This window comes from Plecotus auritus (assembly GCF_963455305.1).
Source record: "Plecotus auritus genome assembly, chromosome: 5".
NCBI lineage: Eukaryota > Metazoa > Chordata > Mammalia > Chiroptera > Vespertilionidae > Plecotus > Plecotus auritus.
This window is the reverse complement of record NC_137776.1, coordinates 137,745,806-137,771,926: the sequence shown is the minus strand read 5'-3', so window position 1 is coordinate 137,771,926 and position 26,121 is coordinate 137,745,806. Positions and strand designations below refer to the sequence as shown.

At 42.7% G+C, this 26,121-nt stretch overlaps 1 protein-coding gene across 7 annotated transcripts in view; it reads left to right on the top strand.

Moving 5' to 3' along the window:
* Positions 1 to 26,121, top strand: part of SMARCA2 (SWI/SNF related BAF chromatin remodeling complex subunit ATPase 2) — a 176,277-nt gene that overhangs the window by 37,748 nt on the left and 112,408 nt on the right. For all 7 annotated transcript variants that reach the window (XM_080667605.1, XM_080667604.1, XM_080667601.1 and 4 more), the window contains exons 6-12: positions 3,270 to 3,396; positions 5,567 to 5,740; positions 6,945 to 7,118; positions 9,201 to 9,371; positions 21,192 to 21,245; positions 24,181 to 24,311; positions 24,536 to 24,593. In XM_080667605.1, the coding sequence (XP_080523731.1) occupies positions 3,270 to 3,396; positions 5,567 to 5,740; positions 6,945 to 7,118; positions 9,201 to 9,371; positions 21,192 to 21,245; positions 24,181 to 24,311; positions 24,536 to 24,593 (889 nt within the window). The remainder of the gene's footprint in view (positions 1 to 3,269; positions 3,397 to 5,566; positions 5,741 to 6,944; positions 7,119 to 9,200; positions 9,372 to 21,191; positions 21,246 to 24,180; positions 24,312 to 24,535; positions 24,594 to 26,121) is intronic.

The following is a 26,121-nucleotide window of genomic DNA, read 5'->3' as shown; positions in this document are numbered from 1 at the left end:
CAGAATTTTGCTTCGGAAAGCAAACATAGTCTGTGTTTTTTTGGGGTGTGTGTGTGTGGGGCGGGGGGGTTGTGTATGTGTGGGGTTTTTTTTGTCCTCCCTGGTATCCATTACAACCCTGAAAATTCCTTCTCAAAAATTACCAAGGGCCATTTTATCAGCAGAGTTACAAAAAGTCCGTCTCCCTCCCTCGCCCTCTTTTTAAAAGTGTCACTCAGCTCCTTGAAGGAGCAAAATGTACCAGTGTAATTTTCTGTTCAAATAACTCTCCTGCAGGAATCATAAACTTCTCCTCTGGACCTGAACAAATATCTGTTGCCTTTAATGGAACTCTTTTTCTTGCCAGAACAGTCACCCTTCCTGATTTACTGTCCAATCTGTATGAAAAACCTGAGTGACCTAATTCTGCTTCAATTTTCTGAGCTCGTGAGGACACTAAATGAGTCTCCTGCAGTCATGCAGTATTACAGCTGTTGTTGTTTCGACAAGTTGAGAATCCTGAATCTCTTTATCGGGCAACCTGCTGAATCCCATTGATAGGACGATGAAATTGTCTGGAGAGAAGCATTATTTAAAATGAAGATTTCCATTAACAACCGCCACCACCAAAAGATAACATTTTCTGTGTTACAGAAGCCCCTCCTGTACCTTTGTCCCCACCCCCACCCCCCAGGTGCTGAATTGAATGCATATCATTTCACCCTCCCCTTGTCCTATACTTTGCACGTTTGTACTCTGTACTTCTTGCCTCCCTTTCATAAAGAGATTCTTTTGTGCTGGGGAATCTGAGATTCACTGACAAGTGACTAGGTCCTTTGGAAAGGAGCAGTCATTTCAGGAAGAAGTGTCCTCCTCCCCGCGCCCCAACCCCAGCTCCTCCCCCACTCCAGTGCCCCAGTCACCCAATGCTGCATCCACCCCCTGTCCTCACCTCCCTTTTCCCCCTCCACTCCCTAGCTCCCACCCGCCCACATCAGTGTGATTTAATCTCTACACTGTCTGTCCAACTGCCCTAAGATTATTTAGTTCTTCAGAAGATAAAGGGAGACGTAGCTATTCCTTTAGTTTAGCACCTGACCCACTTTGTCAAAGAGAGTAAACCAGAACGCCAAAGGATGGTTTGGGTTCTGGGATTTTCAAATGAAAAAGGTCTGAAATAACTCCAGAACCAAAGAAGGAGAAGACCCCTATCATTGGCCCTCATCTCACCCCTTTATAATATTTAATTTTTCTTTTACTATGGCCTTATTCTACAAAAGGGAAACTGTTTCAGTTTAGTTATTTCCTTTAAATTATATATTTGAAAAAATCCACAAGAGGTTTTTCTCTTAATATCTTAAATGTTAAGATGTGTCGTCTGTTGCAGTAGTTGGAGATTTGGGGCTATGTGGCTATTTAAGAAATTGATCTGGATAAATGAAGTAGATGTTTGTTTTAGATAGTAAAAATTTTTAAAAATGGATAGTAATCTCATAAGTATCAATACTAAAAGGAATAAAGAGAAAGTTGGGAGAGTTTGAACAATTTGACCAGAAAAAGTATAAGTTTAATATTGTTTGAATGAACAATGTTATTTTTAGTCTGCTGCATGGTTAAACCATTTACTGTGTTATTGTTTGTGTTGGTAGGCATCATTGAAATAATAACATGATAATACTATTATAATGCATTATGATGATAAATCACCCAGGAAATCAGAATTAATAACATGTATGTACCAATAAGTTAGGAATCTGTTATAATATTATTTTCAGTGAAATCAATGAAAAACAACGCATTTCCTTTATTATCATTTTTAAAATTTTGAAAAAGGACATTTTACTTCTCTCCCAAAGCAAATAACGAAGTTGTTTTTGGGGTGTTTTTTTTAAAACAATCATTTTGATATTTGGGCCATATGAAATCTTAAGATATTTTGCACATCTAAGTCACAGGTTTTTTTCATATTTATATATATACACATCATTGTAAAGATTGATGAAACCATAATACTAATTTTTAACAGAATCTTAAATGATCAACGTTTATAGTTGAGATCCAGGAAAGTTCTCAGTTAGAAAGTCTATTTTAATTATCCTGTAGTGGTTTTAGTGTCAGGCAAAATAGGTTCAGTCTAGAGACCTTCTTTATCAGCTCTGAAGTCAACGTGTTTCTTAATATCTCCAGGCTTCTGTTTTCCTATCAGTAACAGCACCATTATACTTTGAGGTGTGTGTGTGTGAGAGAGAGAGAGAGAGAGAGAGAGAGAGAATTAAATAAAATTGTGCATCAAATGTACTTAACTCAGTGCAATTCATGTTAACTTAGTTTAGCTTACTGCCTTTTTTATTACTATTCTTTCTTTTGAAGTCTCTTCCAAGACAGTTTTGCCCCAAATTTGGGGGAAGATAGTTCTAAAAATAGATTTAAATGGCATATAACTATATGCAAAAAGAATCCAGGTGAACTCTATCTAGAACCAGGAGTTTCTCTGAGTAACAGTCTTGGTATCCCGAATGAATGAAGAAAGTGGGATGTCTCCTATTTTATCCTATGAGGAATTACCTGCAGTTATATTTTTGATAGTGTCTAAAGTGAGAATCCCCAGCAGTCCTTTTCTAGAAACCCTCAGTTTTTAAATACTGTTTACTTTGCTGGTTGCTGCTGCCCCAAACCTGATTTTTAAAAACGCCTAATTTGCCTTTTCTTTCCCCCAGCAAGCACTGCTCACAGAGGAAGTGGCTGCGGTTGGCAGGGCTCTCTCTGAATGTTTTGGGTTGGCCGATTTCTGTGGCCTCAGCGTCTACAAGTGCTCTTGTTCACTCAGCTTTAAAGGCCTTCGTCATCAGCCTCTTGGCAAGGCGGGCACATGGCCCCGTGTCGTAGGACAGAACCAGAAGTTGGAAAGGAGACTTGTTTCAGCCTGCCTGCCGGCCAATGGCTGGCTGGGCTTTTTGGAGCAAGTCGGACTTTCCTGCCTCTCATTTTCTCTCTCTGTTCAGAGTGAGCAGTGGCACTTGATGTACCATGAGCCTCCCTTCCTGGGTGTTAGAGAAAGGTTATGTACAAGACCAGAGTGTTAAGCAACATCCAGCACCTGTCTGCATTAATGCAAGGGTGGCTCTTCTCCGTCTAACGTCAGAAAATCTGGTTGGGTGTCAGAAATCAGCCATGAGTTTCTGGGATAGGTCTTGCCATGAACTTGAACCTAATGTTATTGTTTGTCATTTAAGACTGAACTGTAATGTGTATGTCCATCTCTCCCGCCCCTGTTTCACTATCTCCCTTAGACTTCAGGCTCGCATAGCTCACAGGATACAAGAACTGGAAAACCTGCCTGGCTCTCTGCCACCAGATTTACGAACCAAAGCAACCGTGGAACTGAAAGCACTTCGGTTACTCAATTTCCAACGTCAGGTAGTACCTTTCCCCCAGCAACTCTGAGGCGGAGGAAATGAATGTAATTGTTGGAGAACGATGTGTGTTTCCTTAAGTCTGTTCAATATTGTTATAAAGATAGAAACTTAGTAACATTGTGTATCTTTTAGACCAGCAGCAGAGAGCTAAAAGTACTGAAGACGAACTGCTTATTATTCTGTGTTTTCTCGCCCGTGTATCAGATACATTTTTTTCCTCCTGCATGATGGTTTGCAAAGTCAGAGTTATGGCAGTTTGTTACCATGGACGAAACCTTGAGAGCAAATGAGATAGCTCATGTTGGCCTTTATGACTCCCAAGAAGAACAATCAAGTGGTAGATCAGAGCTTCTTTGTAAGCACAAATGTGTAATCCTAGCCATGACCGGGAAAATGTTTTAACAAAGACAATAGCCACTCTCCTAAATTAATAGTCCAGCATTTATAGAAATACATAAACCTGTGTCTTGTAACTTGATTATTTGTCACAACACAAGTTTGGTGCATTTGATCCTGTCAGACCTCTGTATGGAGTAACCAGTGAGTTATTATCTATTGTTCCTGCTATGGTTCATAGTAGTCACGGATTAATAAACGCTAGCATAATGATCTGCTTTAGGATTGCTAAATCAGTAGGGCACTAGTGGAATGACATAGAGCTAATTTTCACTTGGATGAGTTTTGTCTTAAGGACCCTGTCTGCAGGTCTCCCGGTCTGCAGGCTGCCTCATTTAGCCAAATGGGAAAAGGGGCACTTGGCCGTCGTCAGTCAGATGCGTTTGCCTGGTTAAGGTCCTGGACATGCAAAATGAATTATTAATGAATGAAAATGAATTGCATGGCATGGTCTGTTGGAGGATGTGATTGAAATCACAAGGCCACCTCACTTGATATTGTCATGTGACCTTGGGAGTACATTTGCCTTATCTATAATAATAAAAGGGTAATATGCTAATAGACTGGACGTCATTCCGGACATTCTTCCTGACGAAGCCAGAGCCGGAGGGAAGCCAGCCCGGGTCCCTGGTGCCTGTGGGCAGCCGGAAGGAAGCAGCCTGGGTCCCGGGTGCCAGAGGGAAGCTGGTGCTGGCAGCCGGGAGAAGGAAGGCCTACTCATACACAAATTTTCATGCATCGGGCCTCTAGTTGGTTATAATATCACCAAGGGGCATCAGTGTGGCTGGGTGCTGCTTGGTCATAGGTTTGTGAGAGTAGATTAGAACTTAAATTAAAAGAAAAAAACAGGAAAGAAAGAAAACGTCTCTGAGTTCCATTTTCTTCCTTCTTATAGGTGACTTCATAAAATGCATTGATAAAGTGTTTGATAACATTTTGTTAAAAAAATATTACCAAAGCATATTTTAAGGAATGACATTATATTCAAATTAGCTTCACTATGCTAGACTCTTATTAGTCCCTGATTTTTGCTTGATATTATTGAAAAATCCTATTATCTAAACAGTTTCCCAATGAAATGAGCTGTAATTCATGCTGATTTCAGATTCAATTGAATTGTTATTTTGATGTATATTTTCAGTTTCGACCCTCTATCACCACATAACATGCAAGATGGATAAGTTATTATATTTATGAACATCTAAAAAAAGTTCATGATATAGTTTAAACTTTGAATATCTTTCAAAGAATATCATTGTTAGAATTGGGAAGAAGCCCAAACTAGTATCTCTTGTCTTTTACATGAGACTATGAATTAACACTGTTTGAGTATCTGCTGCCATTGTCCATGAACAGGAAGTAACCCTTCTGTTCATTTCGTAGAGCATCATTAAAGTTAATCTTTTTAAAAATGAGGAGCCCCTTAGTATGGCATTTTAAACAAAGTTAAAACATTTTAAATATTATTAATTAATTAGTATCATTAGAATAATTAAAAAGGATGAATAAATTTATTTAAAATATCTACTTTTTTTTTTACTGTTGTAATGCTATAATTGCTTTTTTTCCTGAATTATTTGTAAAGAAAAGCCATACCGTCTTTGAAAATGCCACATAAATTTGGTATGAGTTAGTCCCTTTATTTACTAAAAAGGCAAACTGTGATTGAGAAACCTGTAGAATCCCCCTTCCGCCCCACTCAGGGGATGGAGGGAAGGACAGGGTCAGGGGTCTGGCCACTGCTTGGGGAGCCTCTCACTGCTTTCCTCCTGCAGCTGAGGCAGGAGGTGGTGGCCTGCATGCGGCGGGACACGACCCTGGAGACGGCTCTCAACTCCAAAGCGTACAAGCGGAGCAAGCGCCAGACCCTGAGGGAAGCCCGCATGACGGAGAAGCTGGAGAAGCAGCAGAAGATCGAGCAGGAGAGGAAGCGCCGGCAGAAGCACCAGGTACCACGGCCTGGCTTTGCCTGACCTCGTGTTTATAGGCACGTCCAACTCAGTAACTGGCAGGAAACGTGCCGCGGTGGGCGGAGGAGGCATCGCAGAGCAGAAAAGCTCCTTGGGGCTTGCATAGTCCTCATTGTGTCATCGGGACACTTAGGCCACGCCAGGCGACTTGGCTTTGCTTCGTTCCAATCAGGTGTCACCTTCCTCACCCCTGGAAAGCCGCGGACTGGGTGGGATTCCCACAGCAAAATCCTGGGGAACTTGGAAAGAAGAAAGCAAAAAGTTACCGTTATAACACATACAGATGTGGTGTCCAGGGCTCTGTGACGGGCCCAGTTGGAGGTTTTATGGGGCAGATAATTAAGAACATTCCTTTCTAGGGGTTTGGAAATATTTTGATGTAGGATTTGATTTCATGTCATAGACTGTCTATAATTTATGTTTGTCTTTTTGTGCTCAGTTTAGTGCCTCTCCTAGTTTCGTTTTTAAAAAATGTTGGATTTAGTGTACATAAGGGTACACTCCCCTCCCCCATTATTTAAAAAACATATACCAGTTACTTACGGAGTTTTAGCTTCCTGTAAAATCTTGAGTCACAATTCTAAGAGAGTTAATTTTTTTTTAATTGCTTTTTTTTAGGGAGAGAGAGAGAAACATTGATTTGTTTCACTTACTTACGCATTCATTGGTGGCTTCCTGCATGTATTCTGACCGGGGATCAAACCTGCAACCTTCATCAGGCCGAGCTGCTGGGCCGGGACTCTCAGATATTTGGGGCAGAGGAAACATTACTTTTATAACATCATTCTCACTGGATATACCCATGTCCCTCAGGTTTATTTGAGAACGATTGGCTTTTAATTTTATCATTTTCATTTTTCAGGTTCCTCTCCTTTTTATTTTTATTCTCTCCATTTTTTATCTTTCCATTTTCATGTGGTCACACCCTCATAGCTTCAGAGACGGCTCTTCCACATGCTGGCACAAAAATAAACTTTGAAAGGTCATCTTTCCCACCAGCCCCATAGCCCGCACTCAGCTATGGAGACACACACCAGGGCACCTGTCCCAGAATAGGCCCAGGTTTCTGGTCTTTGTTTTTGTGAAATGCACACTGCGTGTTTTCCTGGACTGGCCCGAAACCTCAGGGGCCTTGTGAAATGGATTTTAAGTATTCTTTTCTGCTCCCCTTGGGATCCTTCAGGAATACCTGAACAGTATTTTGCAACATGCAAAAGATTTTAAGGAGTACCATCGTTCCGTGGCCGGGAAGATCCAGAAGCTTTCCAAAGCAGTGGCAACGTGGCACGCCAACACCGAAAGGGAGCAGAAGAAAGAGACAGAGCGGATCGAGAAGGAGAGAATGCGCAGACTGATGGTAAGGAACCCGGGAAAATGCCCCCCTCGCATCCTGTCCTGGGAATGTTAAATAGGCCACAGTAGAAGGAGAAAGGAAAAGCTGCTCACCAAATGTATGACTGTGTTTCCTTAACTTCATGCGGATGGAGTTCAAACATCCTCTTTCCTGGACAATGCACGTCACACATCTTGGGTTACAGCTGGGCAGTATGGTATTCCCATGTCCTAGGATGGCATTGCTGCTCAGATTTAGCGTCTCACATAAAGGAAGATACTGTATCTCTTGGGAGTTTCGGTAACCAGATCTGGAAGGCTGGAAATGGGTGTTCTTTTAAAAATATTGCCTCTTTGAGACTAATGGCACACGTTGTTTTGAATGAATATCTCATTACGTTGTGTCTTGGAACCTGATGTCTATTTTTTTTTTATGGCAGGAATTTTTCTCAAGCAATGTGAAAAGTGATTGTTACATTAATTTTGAAATGTTGCTTTTTGTTTATAGCAGGGGTATTGTCAAAGGTTAGTCGGGTTACTATTTTTGCACTGTCATTTTTCAGGGGATATATCTCACAGAAGAGATTGATTGGTTTTATTGGTCTGCATTTTATTTTATTTTTATTTTTGGTAATTGGACCTCATAGAACACTGTGGATTTTACACAAGTGTGTGTGACCTAGAGTGAGTGCTGGAGAGCTGCAGGTTCTGTCGGGACATAGTTCCTGAGTCCTGCATGGAGAGAAAGCCATTAGCCTCAGCCCATAATTATGTCCTGGGGAAATCCCAGGTGACGGTGTCTTTCTTCCTCACTGATACTAAGGTTTGCATTTTGTTTTCATTAATTTTTTGGGTCCCAGAGAGTAAACACCCTATTTTAAAATGGGTACTACTAAATCTTACCCCCTTCTCCTGCCTTCCTCTCCTTTTCGGGGGAAGAGGAAGACTGCCCACGATATGTCTAACTAGCTAGGGAGACTGTTTTAGAGCAATCTGAGCAGTCAGCAGCCAAATTTGTCTGATGTAACCGAAGTGAAGCTATATTAGCACTTCAGTAACAGATTGGTTTGACACTAATGATTAGGCATTTGCAAATCATTAATTTTTGCAATTAAATGATGGAATATACAGATAACAGAGAAACTGAAGTTTTCTATCACTCTTTCTTCAAGTGAGATCAACCATAACGAAAAGCAATTAGAGCTCTAATGGCATTTGAGGCTCGTGCTCCTCCACGGGGCCGACAGCAGCTAGACTGAGGGGTGACACTGCTGTCTCGCGGGCACAGGCTGGAGCGACACCCCTAAGGAAGGCGCTGGGCTCTTCTGTAACTCCGCCGCCTCCTGAGGAGTTGGTGGCCTGTTCCTTCTTTCCTGCGTCACAAGAGGAAATTATTTTTGAGTTGTCCTTTTATTGGGACATAAAAAAAAAAAAAGATTTCTCCTGAAATGGCTCAGAGTACATCAGAGCTTTTATTCCATGTAACCTCATAATGTTGCTGAATGGGAGGTGGAGGGGGCAATTACTGCATCTGTGTTATTGTTGGGTAGTATCAGACGTCAGGTAATAGCTGACTTGTTCCCAGTCACCGAGGCCCATGGGACAGTGCCAGTTATGACAAAAATCCCCCAAATTTGACCTCCCCTATCAACCACAATGTTTGTAGTGCTTTTAAGTATAAGAAGTTATTTGTTCAGTACCCATTTGATTTCTTTTGCCTTTAGAAATACTTACTCTTTCCACTTTTGATTGTATTTGAAAATTTCCAAAATACAAAGTTAAAAATAAACTTCAGATGGTGAATTGTCCGATTTTAACATTTTTTGTGCAGTTAAAGAAACACAGAAGAACAAAGAGCTGAGCAGAGTGCCCCATCACACCACCTAAGTTCTGTGGCCATGTGTCCTGACTTGGCCGTGAACCCCGGTGTCCCGGGAAGTAGGCATCGCTGACCCCTGTGTGCCCGGTCCCAGACCGTGTGCGGGAACCCTCGCAGCCTGGAACATTCGCTGTGCTGCACTCACCACTGGGGTTCCGACTGTCAGGGGGATGGAAAAAGCACCTGCAAACTTGCATTAGGCTCTGATCTCCCTTCTTTCCTTAACAGGCTGAAGATGAAGAGGGCTACAGGAAACTGATTGATCAAAAGAAAGACAGGCGTTTAGCTTACCTTCTGCAACAGACCGATGAGTATGTGGCCAACCTGACCAGCCTGGTTTGGGAGCACAAGCAAGCCCAGGCGGCCAAGGAGAAGAAGAAGAGGAGGAGGAGGAGGAAGGTGAGTACCCAGTGGAGGGACCAGTTTGAGGCATGTACTGCTCTTTAATATATACACTTACCACACTAATAAACAGTTTAGATTACTGGGTTGCAGAAATTGCTCGTATAAATGGGCATGGTGTGAAAAAGTTGATTAGGCGTACTAGGCATTGGAGATGAGGGTGTAACGGATAGGATGTATTCAGCTGTAACAATGTGGTTCCATGTTCCCGTTGTTTCATACAGTATTTAAAAACTAAATACACATGGTCCGTAAGAAGAGATAAAACACAGGCACAATTAACTGTTTTCTTCAGTGTGATGTAGTGTGGCAGCGTGCTGCTCAGTTAAGAAACTAAAGTGAAAAGTTAGAAGAAATTGCAGTGTACAGACGGAAAGAAACCATAGGAAGACATGAGAGGTAGCTTTGGGATACTCTGGGAACAAATTTCAGCCTGTTTATCTGGACAGACAGCAATGCCAGAATTGTTCATTTAGATCATCAGTCCTGTGTCCCACTCAGGGAAGTGAGCAGGTCAGGGTTTCAGGTGATGATGAAAAACAATACTCTTAGGTAAAATATGTCCTAGTTGTCATGAGAAGTGAAAGGTAAGATACAGAATTTCTGCTCTACAGATATTACATCTCAGCTCAAGGGCAACATGCTAGTGTAGGCCCATGAATAGAGCTCTTCTTTGAGGCTTAAGTAGCCTGCGAACAGTTCTTGGTTGATGTTCTGTTTCCATGGTAAATTCTAACTGGCCTGGGTACAAAAAGGATGTCTTCCTCAGAATTGGGAAGATTGAGGATGGGTAGCATTTAATTGTTTATTCTCTGCACTGAATAATTGAGCAAAATATTTTTCCAAAAATAATTAATTTCATGGCTCCTGAATTCTCATACCTGTTTCATAATGAAGGAGGAGCAATGCATGATTGAGAAGGTGCCTGCCTGCTCCTGATCCCTGTCGTAGACGATAGCTTCCCTTCTTGTGAAGATGCACGAGGGGTGTCTCAGGGCTTGGGTTTAGGCGTTTCCGTGGTGAGGAATACCTCATTTTCTTGTCCAGGTAGCATTGTAGACGTTGCAAAATTCTAGCTCCCAATATTTAACTTAAAAAGACACTTTCAGAGTTTGTGAAGAGCACACAGGCAAACAGGTACAATTCTGTAACACTAATTCGTGCACCTTAAAAGGAGCTGTGGGCCGTGAGGCTGTGGTGGGCCTCGACCCATCCTCCGCGCCCCTGCCCGACCCCTCCCGCTGAGGTTCCTGGTCCCCCGTCTGCCGGCAGCCCCACTCCCGCCACCGCCGCTCACAGGATGACAGCGCTGGCCCCGCTCACATCCGCTGACAGGCGCAGAGCAATTGGGGCTGGCGCTGTCAGTAGGTGCAAGTGGTGGCTGCTGCCCCAATTGACCCTCAGGAGCAGGGGGAGGTGGAGAAGCCCTGAGGGGTGACCAGGGCTGGCGGCCGCCACCTGCACCCACTGACAGCGCCGAGTGATTGGGACCGGCGCCAGGCGCTGGCAGCGGGTGCAAGCAACGTCTCTGGTGCTGGTTGTCGGTGCGAGCAGGGCCAGTGCCGGCAGTGGGTGTGAGCGGTAGCTCCAGCACCGGCAGAAGGTGCAAGTGGCGGCTGCCAGCCCATCATGCCTCAGGAGCAGGGGGAGGTGGAGAAGCCCTGAGTGGCAATCGGGGCCAGAAGCCGCTGCTTGCACCCGCTGATGGCGCTGAGCAATCAGGGCCAGTGCCAGCAGCCGGTGCGAGCGGGGCCGGCGCCGTTAGCAGGTGTGAGTCCCAGGCGGGACTGCAGGAGCAAAGAATTTTCAGTAACCACCAGAGGCTCACCCCAATGACAGTGACCAGAACCCCGCCTTGGTCTGGCGCCCCCTGGTGGTCAGCACCCGTCATCGTGACTGTTGTTCAGCACCCGTCATCGCGACCTGCTCCACCATCCCGCCACGGCCAATGCCCTCCATGTTCCACATTCTGCTGCCTGCTGCCGACACCCGCCGTGTTCTGCTCACGCCCCCTGGTGGTCAGCACCCGTCATCGCGACTATTGTTCGGTCATTACACCGTTCGGTCTGTTTGCATATTAGCCTTCTGTTATGTCTGATTCCATAAGCGGACCCCATGAAATGGCACCTGTAGTTTTTCTGAATTTAGACATGGATTTTGCAAAGGTTGTCACAGAAAGGTCACTGTTAGCGTTTTTAATATTAACGTTTGTATTCCACATTTCTTGGTGATTAAAAGCTAATGGCCCAATTCTGGCTTAAAATTAATAGATTCCTGCCATGGCAGTAGATCGTTATGTCATCGTAGAAGGATGCATAGCTGAGTGATGATGATCATGGCTTTGTTTCTGTGTTAATCTGTGCAGAGCACGAACCTGCCATAGTTTTCCTTTCACAACTCTGATGATCTCTAGGTTGGCTCTCTACCTCCAAACGCTGGCCTTCCAGCTTGATAATGGCACTTACTCTGCTTTCTGCATTTGCTCAGTGACTATTACCTGAACACTTACTATGGTGGAGATGCAGTGCGTTGGATGCCGGGAGAGGGAGCATGTAATGGTGAGGAAAGCATTCTTCCCTCTCAATTTAATCAGAGAGAGAGAAAGAGACAGACAAACAGACAGACATTCATCAAATATGCATCTAAATATATAATTATAATCTGAGATGAATGATGTGAAGGAATAATGCCAGTCAATAATTTCCTGATTTCCTGGCAAATGAATAATAATAGCCAAGCACCTGCAGCCTGCCTTGTGCTGTCTCTGGGCACCTCCCATTGATGATCTCACGTGGCTGAAGATGCAGACTTATCACTGGATGAACAGCCCTTTACCTCTTCCCTGCTGTGCTATCAGGATGCCTAGCATTTGGGCCCTCTCTGCTCTCAGCAGGACGAAGGATAACCTTCCTGGGCCATCTTGCTGGCAGATATGGGAGAAAGCTGTGTCTTTCATAGGGCTTTGAGACTGAGTTCAGAGTGAGTTACCCAATTCCAGATGCGCCTCTGCTAGTGCAAAGAAAGCGGGTGCTTTCAGAAGCTGGTAGTTTGACACTGTGTATTGTCTGTGGTTCTTTCCTCCATTAGAGTGAACGATGGAGAGTTACTTGTTGCAGTTTCTCTGTCTGGAAGGAAACTGCATTTGGAAGCTTAAAAATTCTGTGCTTTCCCTTTGATTTTCCCATAGGACTGACATGCTGAACCTTACTGCATTTTTTTAATTAGGAAAGGCATCAATAAATCTTTGTTTGGAGAAAACCCTTTCTTACCCAGCGAACTAATAGCATTGAGCTGGTAGCAGCATTTGCAAGACACCTAAGATAACTCCAAGAGCTGTGCTATTAAAGTTGAGTATGATTGACTTTATAATGTAACTAGAGGCCCAGTGTGCGAAATCGCACGAGACCCAGACCTGGCATGCCATGGGACCCGGCGTCAAGTCCTGCCGGCGCCGCAGGACCCATCAATGCACCTTCTGGTGACCAATCTTTGGTCATTACGGCATTACGACCACTGGGTTTTTATTATATAGATTGTAAAAGAGTTACTTTTTACTTTGTGTTAAACTCAGTGTATAATTTTTTTAAATAGCCCCAGTGTAACAGAAAAGACCTTTGTTTTTCCCCATTAGGAGTACATTGTGTTTACTTGTTGTTAGTGAATAATAGAGTGGGGTTCCTTTAACCTGCCATGACCTTGTTTAATTTCCTCTTCTCGCCATTAGAGCCATTTCTATGAAGTACATGTTTATAAGTCATTCTGAAACTTCTCCTTCTCAGCCTGGTCTTCCATTAATGCCCTTGAAATGGAAGAAAAATAAGTAGACTGTATATATCTGCTTAAGAGTTAGAGGAGGAATAATTGTTAAAGCATTGAAATATCTCTGCAGGGGGCCGGGACGAAGGCACTGTTATGTGCACTTAGCGGGACCTTGAGGTCTCCGACCTTTGCCATGCCTGTTCTCTAACATCTACTGAGTGACTGACTACAAGATAAAAGGGGGGAAGGGTCTAGATGAAGCCACAGGGGTTTATACAAATATAGGATTGAACAGGCTAAATTAGAAAATTGGACCACTCTCCAAATCATGTTAGCACACAATCTTTTTAAATCCATAACTGCAAAAGAAAACATATCAGACTAATTTGTTCCTATTCCTTACTGGGTATTTCATTAAAAGATCTATTATCTAGTACTTCAGTCTCTTGATCTATCAGAAAGTGATTGGTTAGGATTGAATGGGAAAGTTTCTCTAAAGCATTTTCTGTGTTTCCTAAGTACTCAGTAAATCTTAGTTATTTCATCAAGCCATTTTGTGGTATAAATGTAGGATCATGGTTATTGAAATGTGGTTGTAGGGTTTTGAAAAGAAAATCTTTTCCCCCTTACTGTATATTCTCTGTGATGTTGAGTAAATAAATAGCCACCATTTTTTTTTCTAGTCGAGGATCAATCAAATATTGCCTTTTAGGATAATGACAGGTTCTTACACTAAAGATGCCTACAGTGAGAAAGGAGGATTTATTAATTTGGGTGGATTCTGCCTATCCCTCCCCAGCTCCTACAAAGAGAATTTGTAATTATATGGCCTCTGATTTAGAGTGGTTTTTGGTGACAATAAGGCATTTCTTGCAGGGTTTTAGGATGTATTTTTCCTTAAGCTGTGGTTAGGAACCTGTGACCCGAACCTCCTGCTTAGAAGTCTAGGCATGTTATGAATTCAGCTTCCCGAGTTGTGGACTTCAGGCTGGAAATAAATATTTAATTCCGTCTTTCAAATCTTTCAATGGGCCCTGCAGTCGTGGCTCAGTGGTTGAGTGTCAACCTGTGAACCAGGAGTCGCAGTTCGATTCCCGGTCAGGGCACGTGCCCCGGTTGCAGGCTTGATTCTGGGTGAGCGTGCAGGAGGCAGCCGATCAATGATTCTCTCTCATCACTGATGTTTCTATCTCTCTCCCATTCCCTTCCTTTCTGAAATCAATAAAAAAATTTTTTTTAATCTTTCAATGGGGTGTATACTAGCAGAACTATGTCCTTGTTACTTATTTGTGACATTTCCTGAAGCCCACAACACTAACAGGAACACCTCAGAGAATCCATGGGGGACAGAACTCTGGGCCAGATCTTTCTCATTGTGGTGTTTCCCTTTCTTTCCGAAACTTCTTTTTTCTCTCTCTCTCTTTCATCAACCACAATTATAAGTAAAATCAGAACTGGGATGTTTTGGAGGGGGAACCTTTCCAGCTATATATATTATATAATCAATTTCAGAGAGGAAGGGAAAGGGAGAGCGAGAGAGAGAAACATCAGTGGTAAGAGAGAATCATTGATCGGCTGCCTCTTGTATGGCCCCCGACTGGTGGTCGAGCCTGAAACCCTGGCAGGTTCCCAGACCGGTCATTGAACCAGGATCTCTTGGTTCATAGGTTGATGCTCAATCACTGAGCCATACCGGCCAGGCTCAGTGTAGTGATAGGAAATGCGTTTTTTTCTTTTTTAGATATCCAAAAATCAGTAAAGCCTCTTGGTGTAATGTTTGGTAGGAAGAGCATCAAATCCAAAATAGTAATGTTGCTGCGACATTTGTTTTAAATTCAGGTTACTCTGCAGTTCTTCTCAGTTCTTTTATGTCTTACATTTCCCCCCAAAGATGACATAGTTTATTGCAGCTTTTCCCTACAAGGACATTTTTGTAGGTAAAAGAGAGGATCTTAGGTGATTCTGGGCACTTGAGCGCAGCGACTGTTGTAAAGATAGGTGAACACAGTGCCACGGTGATTAGATTTGATTAGTTCAGTGTCGGAATGGGTGAAAGCAGAAGTTTGGATCCAAGTCCTGCTTAACTGGATCGACCAGTTATTTGAGTCAAAATGTTAGAATTGGTTTTCTCTGCAAGGTACAACCAAAGCAATGTGAAATTGCCTGCTAATTTGATATTCTTGGGTATTTTATTATTGCCCGATCCCCTATCTGAATGCTCAGTGGTCCACTTAAGTGACAATAATAAAAATAAACCTGTGAATTTCTGAAAGCTTAGGTTTCCATTGAAACAGAATGAGTTTTTAAGAGGCCAGCACATTTGAATGTTGTTTCAGCATATTGTAACACCTTCTGGGGCTAAAAGAAATTCACTTTGTGATATAGAATGTAAATTATTTGGTATAAAACTGTTTGTTTACAAAATGAGGCTGTTTGTGGCCTGTGTTGTGGTAATCTAAATGAAGCGCCCCATTGCAGTCTATTTTCTTAAGTTCAACTTACACAGGATTTTCATGTTTAAAGGAGGAATTTCTTTCCCTCCTTAGCCCCATCACTGATTATTTTATGTAGCTTCTGCCAGGAAGATGGGTAGCCATGCACATAGCTTTGTCCCTGAACATTCCTAGATGGAAGGAGTGAATTGACATTGGCCTTTGGAATTAGGAACCCAAATTGTCTTCTAGTTAAGAGTAATTTGTCTTATATCCCCTCTCAGGACTAAGTTAATTACACTCCTTTCTACCTCCATGAGCATAATTAGTTCCAAATTTTTTGCAGGTAGGAAGAAGGTAGTGCAAAGTTCCCTTAGTCCTAATTAATGGATGAACGCCAGTGTTTTGCTTTTAATCAGTGGAAGTAAGCTCAGGTCAGTGATACTGATAGAATGTGTTTGCAGTCACATGATCCAGATTACTGTATGTGAAAATCCCTCAGGCACTAGCAGCCATTTCACCAGGTGCTTAGAGACTGTCCAAAGTTAGCTCAAACCGGTAGCACAGTCTGTTTGGAGTTCATCTTGAACCCAAAAAAGGGAAGTGTTTTTGTTTTGTTTGTTTTTCTTGAGGGGTAGAGGGAATAAAATACCAGTTTGATGTGAGAGCATGGATTTATGAAAGCACACCAACCAGAAACCTTCACACTGAAAGAATCCAAAGCATGATGGGAGAACTTGACATCTCTTGCCATAGAGTAGACTGCCACCTGGCTTCCACTCATATAACAACATAGCGGAATTGGGTGTAAATACAGGGCATGCAAGAGAAGTCTCATAGAGCGCCAGCTCAATGAGGAATTGTGTCTGTGTTCTTGACCCTTTTGACTTGCAAATATATTGGCACCTAATTACAATAATAATAATAGTTCACTGATCATATGCATTGTTCTTGTTGCTTGCATTCATTCATTCATTCACCAAATATTTATTCAGTGCCCTTTAAATGCAGGTACTCTGGTAGGTGTGGGCATACATAAGTGAACAAAGCAGACCAAAACCCCTAATCCTGTAATCTTATGAAGCAGTTTTCAGACAGTGCTGTAGCAGTCTTAGGTAGACATATGAGAATAGCCCTCTGACTACCGTTGATTCTTTTACACTTAGAGATTAATGCTCACGGTATGTGTTATAGGTGACATTGAATTGTATGTATTGAAATAGTGATCCAGTCCTACATGGTAACAGGGACTGTTACTGCCCATAATTTTTTTTTAAAAAAAGGGGGGGATGGGGACCAAGACACGCAAGGTTTGCTCACGATCACACAGTGAAGGTCTCTTGCAATTAGTGACATAGCTGGGAGGCAAATGCAGGTCGTCTAATTCCAAGTTTCTTACATGTAGTATTACATTGCTTCTCAAATTTGATACCTAGTGGAATTATTTTTTAAGTCAATGTAAAGGATATTAAATAATGGAAGGGTCTGATTATGAAGCAGTTTTGAGATAACACCCTTACTGGTCTCCAGCATATTCATAGAAAAGTATCCTTCGGAGTAGTTTTGATTTTATTATTTATGGTCCTTCAAGCTTTTTAAGGTGCTATTCATTGAAATGGTGATCCAGTTCCACTAGCTAGCTATTGGAAATTGGCTTATTCATTATCTCATTTGATTTCCTTTGTTGGCCAAATCGGTAGCTAATTTCTGATTTGTATGGAAAGAATGGTGGGATTAATTGACTTTCTCCCACTAATTAAAACAGTTGCGTGAATACTGTGCCCAAGAACTCCAGAAGTGAAAGCTCCAGAGGGGTTGGTGGTAGGGATGGTTTCTTTTCTGAGTCTTTTCTGCTATTGTTCTCTCTATACTTCCAGCCTAGACACAGGGCCTGGTGCTTTTTGATACTGATCATTTCATTTGAGCTTGTAAACATCTTCACTTTGGGGTGGCGTGAATAGAAACTTAAATTCTTGGGAAATCATAACCAAAGGGCAGCGTTTTGTTTTCTGTCTTTGGTGCCTTGTGCTTTAGCATACACACCTACATCCAAGAAAGTTATAAGAGAACTTCAAAATTTTCAAACATTTATGGAAACTGCATTTCTTCAGTATGGCCAAAAGCCTGAATTTTAGACATTAAACATTTTCTATAAAAGCTGTTTTGTCAAGAGACAATTGAGTTATTTACATGGAAAGCAAATATGTATTATATAATCAATGCCTTACGTAAACAAAATATAGTTAATATTGATTCTGTATCAATATATATTTTTAATTAACTAAAGGATCCAGGGAAGGAAAGGTTATTTTCTTAAATGTTTTGATAAAGCAAATGACCGAAGTTATTTTTTTCTTCTTCTCATTATGCTACCCTGAAGTAGTATAGCTTTCCAGCAATAACTTTAAAATAAGTATTCTAGACAGAGAAACCAAGATGGTGGCATAGGTAAACACCTAAACTGCTGCCTCGCACAACAATTTCAAAACTACAACTAAAAGACAAAACGGACATCATCCAGAACCACAGGAAGGCTGGCTGAGTGGAAATTCTAAAACTAGAAGGAAAGAGAAAAGCACACTGAGACTCAGAGGAGCTGCAGGAAGCAGAGGTACTGAGATGCGCGTGCGTGGAGAGGACTGGCAAGTGAGTGCGCGGCTGGCTTTCTCAAGCGGGAGGGAGACAAAAGCTCCCAACTGCACTGAACTCCAGTTTGGGGCGAGGCTCTGGGGACCCAGACTTATACGGGGTGAAACTGGATGGTCAGGAAAGGGAAAAGCACACTGAGACTCAGAAGAACTGCAGAAGGCATAGGTACCGAGGCGCGTACGTGGAGAGGGTGGGCAACTGAGTACTAACTGGCTTTCTCAAGCGGGAGGGAGATAGAAGTTCCCAACTGCACTGAACTCCAGTTCCAGGCGAAACTCTGGGGACCCAGACTTATTCGGAAAGAAACTGGACTGTCTGGCAGTGGGCGGAACTTGAGGGCTGCTTTCTCTCAGAGGTGCTTGCAGCGATTACCATGGGACACTGAGACACAGGGGCCTATTAGGGCAGGGCTGATGGGAAACCAAGGCTGTCTGCTCTGCCCTGAGACTCTGCCCCATTCAAGCTGAGCACAGAGGCTTTTGTAAGTCTTCTCCCATAAGGGTGTCTCCAGCACAGAAGTTCTCCCAGTGTAGACACAGCTGATCCTCACAGCCAATTGGCCTGGAGGGTCAGTTCCTCCCAGTGATACCAACAACTATCAAGGCTTAACTACAACAAGACTGTGCACACAGCCCACAAAGGGGTGCACCAAGAGTGTCCACCTCAGGTAACTGGGGAGACTAAGCCACTGGGCCCTGTAGGACACCTAGCACACAAAACCACTCTATCAACTCAGGGAAGCAACCAAAATGCGGAGACAAAGAAACAGGTCACAAATGAAAGAAATGGAGGAAAGCAAATGACTGGAAATAGAGTTCAAAGCCATGTATATAAGGTTTTTCAAGAATTTTCTAGAAAAGGCTGATAAATTTAGCAAGACCCTCGAGGATATAAAAAAGGACCAACTAGAAATTAAGCATACACTGACTGAAATAAAAAATATTATACAGAGATATAACAGCAGACTAGAGGATCACAAGAATCAAGTCAAAGATTTGAAATACAAAGAAGCAAAAAACACTCACCCGGAAAAGCAAAAAGAAAAAAGAATCCAAAAATATGAAGATAGTGTAAGGAGCCTCTGGGACAACTTAAAGCGTACCAACATCCGAATTATGGGGGTGCCAGAAGAAGAGAGAGAGCAAGATACTGAAAACCTAGTTGAAGAAATAATGACCGAAAACTTCCCCGACCTGGTCAAAGAAATAGACTTACAAGTCCAGGAAGCGCACAGAACCCCCAAACAAAGGAGTCCAAAGAGGACCACACCAAGACACATCATAATTAAAATGCCAAGAGCAAAAGACAAAGAGAGAATATTAAAAGCAGCAAGAGAAAAACAGTTAGTTACCTACAAGGGAGCACCCATACGACTGTCAGCGGATTTCTCAACAGAAACTATGCAGGCCAGACGGGAGTGGCAAGAAATATTCGAAGTGATGAATAGCAAGAACCTACAACCAGGATTACTCTACCCAGCAAAGCTATCATTCAGAATGGAAGGTCAGATAAAGAGCTTCACAGATAAGAAAAAGCTAAAGGAGTTCATCACCACCAAACCAGTATTATATGAAATGCTGAAAGGTATTCTTTAAGAAGAAGAAGAAGAAGAAGAAAAAGGTAAAGATAAAAATTATGAACAACAAATACATATCTATCAACAAGTGAATCTAAAAATCAAGTGAATAAAAAATCTGATGAACAGAATAGACTGGTGAATATAATAGAATCAGGGGCATAGAAAGGGAGTGGACTAACAATTCTCGGGGCGGTAAGTGGTGTGGGGGGTGCGGGAAGAGACAACAAAAATCGTACACCTATGGTTGAAGACAGTGGGGGGGCCCGGGGGTAAGAGCAGAGGGTGGGGTGGGAACCGGGTGGAGGGGAGCTATGGGGGAAAAAAGAGGAACAATTGTAATAATCTGAACAATAAAGATTTATTAAATTAATAATAAAATAAAATAAGTATTCTATAAAGTATGTACAGGATTTCACTTGTTAAAGAAGTCATTACATATGGAAGACATTTTAGACTACTTTGTGTATATTACAGATGAGACTCTCTTGGGTATGTACAAAATGTGGCATTATCTTAGCTTTCCATGTAGGCTGTCTCTGAGGCTCTTAGAGGTTAATGGACTAAGATATTGGAATATTTAAGAAACGGTAGATGACAGAATTTTTCATGAGATCACAGTACCTGCTTCGAATTTTCCCCTATACCCACTGTGTAAATACCTTCTATTATGAAAGCCCATTAGGTGAAATGAAAAACATTTGGAGAACTCACAGAATTTTTTATCATTTTGTATTTTTATGACTCAACAGTGGTTCATAGTTTATTCTCAATGGACATTTTCAGAAAACCCGCTAAAGGAATAGGAAAGTTTTGCTGTCTGCATCAGGATGTGTCTTCCCAGTGCCAGACCTGAGAACATTGCAGCCTCTGGCCTCTCTTCCTTTCTCGCTCCCTTTTTCACTCTCGCTCTCAGCACTGCCAATGCCTTAAGCTCTTTGGATCCTAGAAGACACAATCCACAAATCTCCAGTGTGCTGGCCTTGAATCACACCTGGCTTTCAAGAAAACTCTGCAAGTTGCTAATAAAATACACACTTTGTCTTAGACAGTGAAAACAAGTGAAAATAAAGGCATGACCCCATGGACAGATAGTAGTGTGGTGAAGGCTTGGGAGCTGTGGGTATAGGGTGGAGGGGATCGATGGGAAAACACACACACACACACAAACACACACACACACCACAAAGGGGACATCTGTAATACTTTGAGCAATAAAGATAAATTAAAAATAAATAAATAAATAAAAAATAAAAGGCATGAATATTAAGTTTCGTTCAGTAAGGGTGAGTAATAATGCAGTGCTGTTACGTACCCCAGAGTTACCGTGAAGCCCTTCCTGTCCCCATCCTCTGTCCTCTGGGCCGCCCCATAACATGTGACACATTGTCGTTTTTACAGAAGGCCGAAGAGAATGCAGAGGGAGGAGAGTCTGCCCTGGGACCAGATGGAGAGGTAAGGGACTTTGCATCCATTTTCTGCGGTGTTCTACTCAGTGAGTCCCTGCCATGCCTTACCATACATATCATTGTCTGTGTATACTACTTTTATTGTTACTCAGCTATTCATCTTTAAGTAGAGTAGTCTATTAGCATAGTATAAAAGGGATACACTGAAAAGTAATCTACTTCCTTCTCAGACTACCCATCAACTGATGTTGAGTTTCTTGTGTACCCTTTGAGAATTTTCTGTGCACATATGAGCATCTGTGCTTGTGAACCCTTTGAGAATTTTCTGTGCACATTTTACACAGAATGTGTAAAATCTTATGTGATTCTATAATTACATTTGCCCAGTAAATGATACAGAAGCATAAACTGTGACCCAGTTTCCTTAGTTTATTACTAATTTGAAATTATAAAACTCCATAAGCCAAACAATTTACGTATTTGGTTAACTTATTTTTTTTAAGTATATTTTTTATTGAGTTCAGAGAGGGATAGAGAGATAGAAGTATCGATGAAAGCAAATCATTGATCGGCTGCCTCCTGCAGGCACACTGGGGATCGAGCCTGCAACCGGGGCATGTGCCCTGACCGGAAATCAAACCATGACCTCCTGGTTCATAGATCGATGCTCAACCACTGAGCCACGCCGGCTGGGCTTGTTAACTAATTTTTTTGACATCTTCTGTAGGCTTACAATGTAGCTTCTATTTGTCAGTTCATCAGCATATTCCTAAATTTTTTCTAGTATTTCCAATAGTCTCCTGAATCATGAGAATACAGTTTATTCATTTATTGGATTTTTTTTCCCTCTGAAAACTCCAAGTTCCCTGCCAGTGATTCACACGAGGAGGCATACTCCCGGAGCAGGATGCGGAGGGAGCTTGCTTCAAGCCGCCGCCTCCTCCTCTCGCAGATTCGGATAAACCTGCTCGGAGGTTTGGGGGGGTGGAGGGTTGCCTGTTCCTGTTCCAGAATCACTGCCCGTGAGATGTATTGTGAATGTGAACAGCCTGGATGCAGAAGAAAGGTTGAAACCACCCGTCTATGCAGAAACCCCTTGAACAGTAAATGCTGCTTACCCACGGTAATCCATCACTAGGAAAGAAAGGACGGGATAAATGTCTGATGTGTGAGAAACTCTCAGTGGGCTGTTACGGGGGAAGAATACTAGATATTAGAGCACTTAGAAACACTCTCATTTGTAAAAGCCCAGCCTGACCTAAGCTAGCCTCACATCCGTCTGTGATTAACAAGCACTGGGGAGATTTAACATGTTACAGTGAGAGCACTTTATCTCTTACTACCTCTTGGGAAAATTACCTACGGATCTAGGGCCTGTGACCTACACCTTTCTTCTTCTTCTTCTGTAAATCTCAGCACACGCCTGCTCTGTCTGCTGCAGTTGGCGAAGTGGACATCTTGCTCGGGTTATTTTGAAATAAGTGTCCTGTTACACTAACGTGCCACTCATTCAGTGGTTCTGCCAAAGTTGTCATTCCAGCCGCGGGGAACCCCCGTTTTCTTTGAGGCATGACATCGGAAGCAATGGCATAAGTTGTGTTGTAATAGTCCGAGATCACGGAGTACGATTTTTCTATGGGAGATGATAGTAAATGGTAGATTTCCTTCTTGATCATGTGAGCATACCGGTGACCTTTTACAGTAATGAGGAAGAAGTGTCATCTTGGCATGTAAAGTAATGGTGCTCACGACCACGGCCTTAGCACACGTAGAGGAAGAAAAACAATGATAGTCTAGGGCGAGCCTTTTCTTTTCTTAAAGGTTATGTTTGTGGGTAATTGCTGATATTTTGTTTCTTATTCTGACAGCACTTTGAGGGAAAAGAGGGGAGGTTCGTTGTCTATTAGATTTAGACAGTAACCTAGAGTATACTATTTTTCCTGTCATTTTTATTTAACTCCAAATAATAATTTATAAGAAAATGTTTGGAATTAATGAAGAGTCTAAACCTTGGATTTTGTAACTTTTACGGAGATAGATAACTTGAAAGACTCACAGGTCAAGCGTTTCCAAACAGACATCTTGCCTGGGGCCTGTCCTGGAAGCACTATCCCCTCCCATCCGGAACAGTCCCTGGGGGAAGATCACTCCATCCACAGGCCTCATACAACAGTGAATTCTCTGAAGGAGGTTAAACACAGCCTCTGCAATAACATTTATTCACTTAATTTTTGGAGCAAGCCATTTTTCATTGAGAGTCTGATAATGAACTTCCGCTCAGTCTTGGTCTATTCTGCAGATTTCAGATGAGCGGAGCTTCTGGCTTTATCACACACCCAGGTACCAAGTGTTGGTCTGGTTACCTGGTGGTTTGGTTTTGGATCAAGGACACTGGTTCTGCTTAAGCCAAACTGGCCAGTAATGAGATGATACAAGTTACATACTTTTTTCTTTTCCCATTCTCTCTGAAACCATAAGTTTGCCATAGTCGTTATCTGAGGGGGGGTGTTATTCTTTGGGGGCTGAGATTCTCCGTTGCAAATGACAAAAATCAGCGCTGCCTGATTTGAGTAACAAGGGAATGTATTAACAGGACACTGGGTGATGCATCAGACCTCCAGGAAGCCTGGAGAGCCGGGCTGGGAGCCATACCTGGCACTATACGTGCAACGGTCAGTGAGGCCGTGGCCCAAACGGGAGCAGGCAGGAGCTTGGCTCAACCAGGACCACCGTCCTGATTCTGCCGCCGCTGGGGTCTGCCCTCCCGCCAGTGTGCCTGTTGGCCCCTACTACCTTGAACTTCTAGCTCCCAATTCAGAGCCATGGTGAGTGCATCCATTTGGGGGAGCTGAGGTCTTGTGCTGGTGACATTTCCAATCACAAAACAAGGTTTCAGATGCTGGCAGCCAGAAGGCTGAGAGATGCCCCACGCAGAACTGGGAGAACACCAAGCGGTGACGTGGTTTTGTTCTCCTTTCTAGCCGATAGACGAGAGCAGTCAGATGAGTGACCTTCCTGTCAAAGTAACTCACACAGAAACCGGCAAGGTCCTGTTTGGACCAGAAGCACCCAAAGCAAGTCAGCTGGATGCCTGGTTGGAAATGAATCCTGGGTGAGCGTTAAAGCAGAATTATTGGTGTTCTTTGGCTTTTTCAATTTTTGTGGTCCTTGTAAAACCTTGGACCTAAAGCAACACAACCTTTGCTGAAGTGGTTAAAGTTGGTACCTGTGTCTGTCACGTGCACACTGGACATGCTAGTTAAGTCATGCATGCGTATATTGTCTTATAATTCACAGAACTAAGCCCTGTCTCCTTCCCCACCCCTTTCCCTGTAGTTACGAAGTTGCCCCCAGGTCCGACAGCGAAGAGAGTGATTCTGATTATGAGGAGGAGGTACGTATGTGCGTCTGAGTTCATTGGTTTGAAAGTTTATGAGGGAAGCACCCGTGTCCTTCTGTATTTCTGCTTTCAGCGTTGGCCTTTGGGTAATGACTGGGGCTGAGGGCTTGCCAAAGCTTTGATGGGGCACGCCTCGTTGTGCAGTGACCTCGTGGGGGCTCCTGACCAATGGGGAGACTTGGTGAATTCTAAATTCATTTGGAACCAAGAAAGAGAAGCCATCATTAAATCAGAAGGGGCAGAACCGTCTTTTGGGGAGAACTGAAGATGGATCACTTTGGGAAAGTCACTCTCATGCCTCCAAGTGGCTCACTCTGAGGGTTCGCTGCCTCAACATTTCTGAAGTTCTTTGGGCCTTAGCATCTATGTGAAATGGAAAGTCCAGGAACTTAGACAAAAAGGGCAACTTGGGCTTGGTTTAATGACTGTATTGATCCCCTTGATTTCCCTTTAAATGTGATTCTTGTTTGAAGTCCTTGGATATACTTGTTACCAAAAAGAGAAGCACATTTTTCAGTCTCTTGGAAGGAATACTCAGTATATCCAGAACCTAAAATAGTAATCCTGTATGCTTTTCATAGAATTATAAAATAAGAAAGGAATTTTTTAGATTGATTATGAAATGCTTAATAATTACAAATAGATTGTAAAAATATTTCCATCTCCTTCATCTCTGTTGTTAGTGTGTGGTCCCTGAATGTGATTTTTGCCCGTGTTGAGGAGTCCTGGTTCGGAGTGGCCACGGCACAGATGCCACAGACTGGGCAAAGCTGCCTTCCCGAATAGCTCACTGGGGTTTTAAGACAATCGTTATTTCCTTCTATTGTGTGGACCTAGGTTTTCTAAATTAATCTGTGGACACTTTGCAAAGAGGAAAAATAAAAGGTATATTTTTTAAAAAGCATGCTATTAAAAAGCAAGTATTTTTAGAGCCATGCTTTTTTTTTTTTTTTTTTTTTTTTTTTTTGTAGGCTATTCTTTCTCCGGTATATTTGAAGCTTATAAAATCAGTTTTAAAAATGTTTCTGTTGACTTGGATACATGGGCCCATAAATGATCCGTTGGAAGAGCTTTCTCCTTCAGAGAGCCAGGGAGGGACAGAGACGAGATAAAGTGGGCCCTTTAGCCCACGCACGCCAGCCGAGACTGACAGCTGCAGGCAGCCCGATAGCCAGGAACAGAGTGAACTCGCCACCTGGGGCCTGCCACCCACTCGTGGCAAGTCCTGTCCCCTCTCAGCACTTCACTTCTCCCCTGGAAAATGAGGAGCAGTGCCGATTCCTGTTTACCCCTGCTCTCAATCATTCGTCATCGTAGGTCTGATTTTCAGAACTAATATTGTGTCCCTTTGTATTTTTTCACTCAAGAATTATGGAAAAGCATCGTTCTCTTTAAATCCACTTTTAAAGGAAATTCTATTGGATTATCTGGAAAGAGTTCGCCTTCCACACCAGTGGTTACTAGTGGGCACAGTGAATATTTAGTGAAGCTTTCAAACAGCACAGTGGAACATAGTGCACAA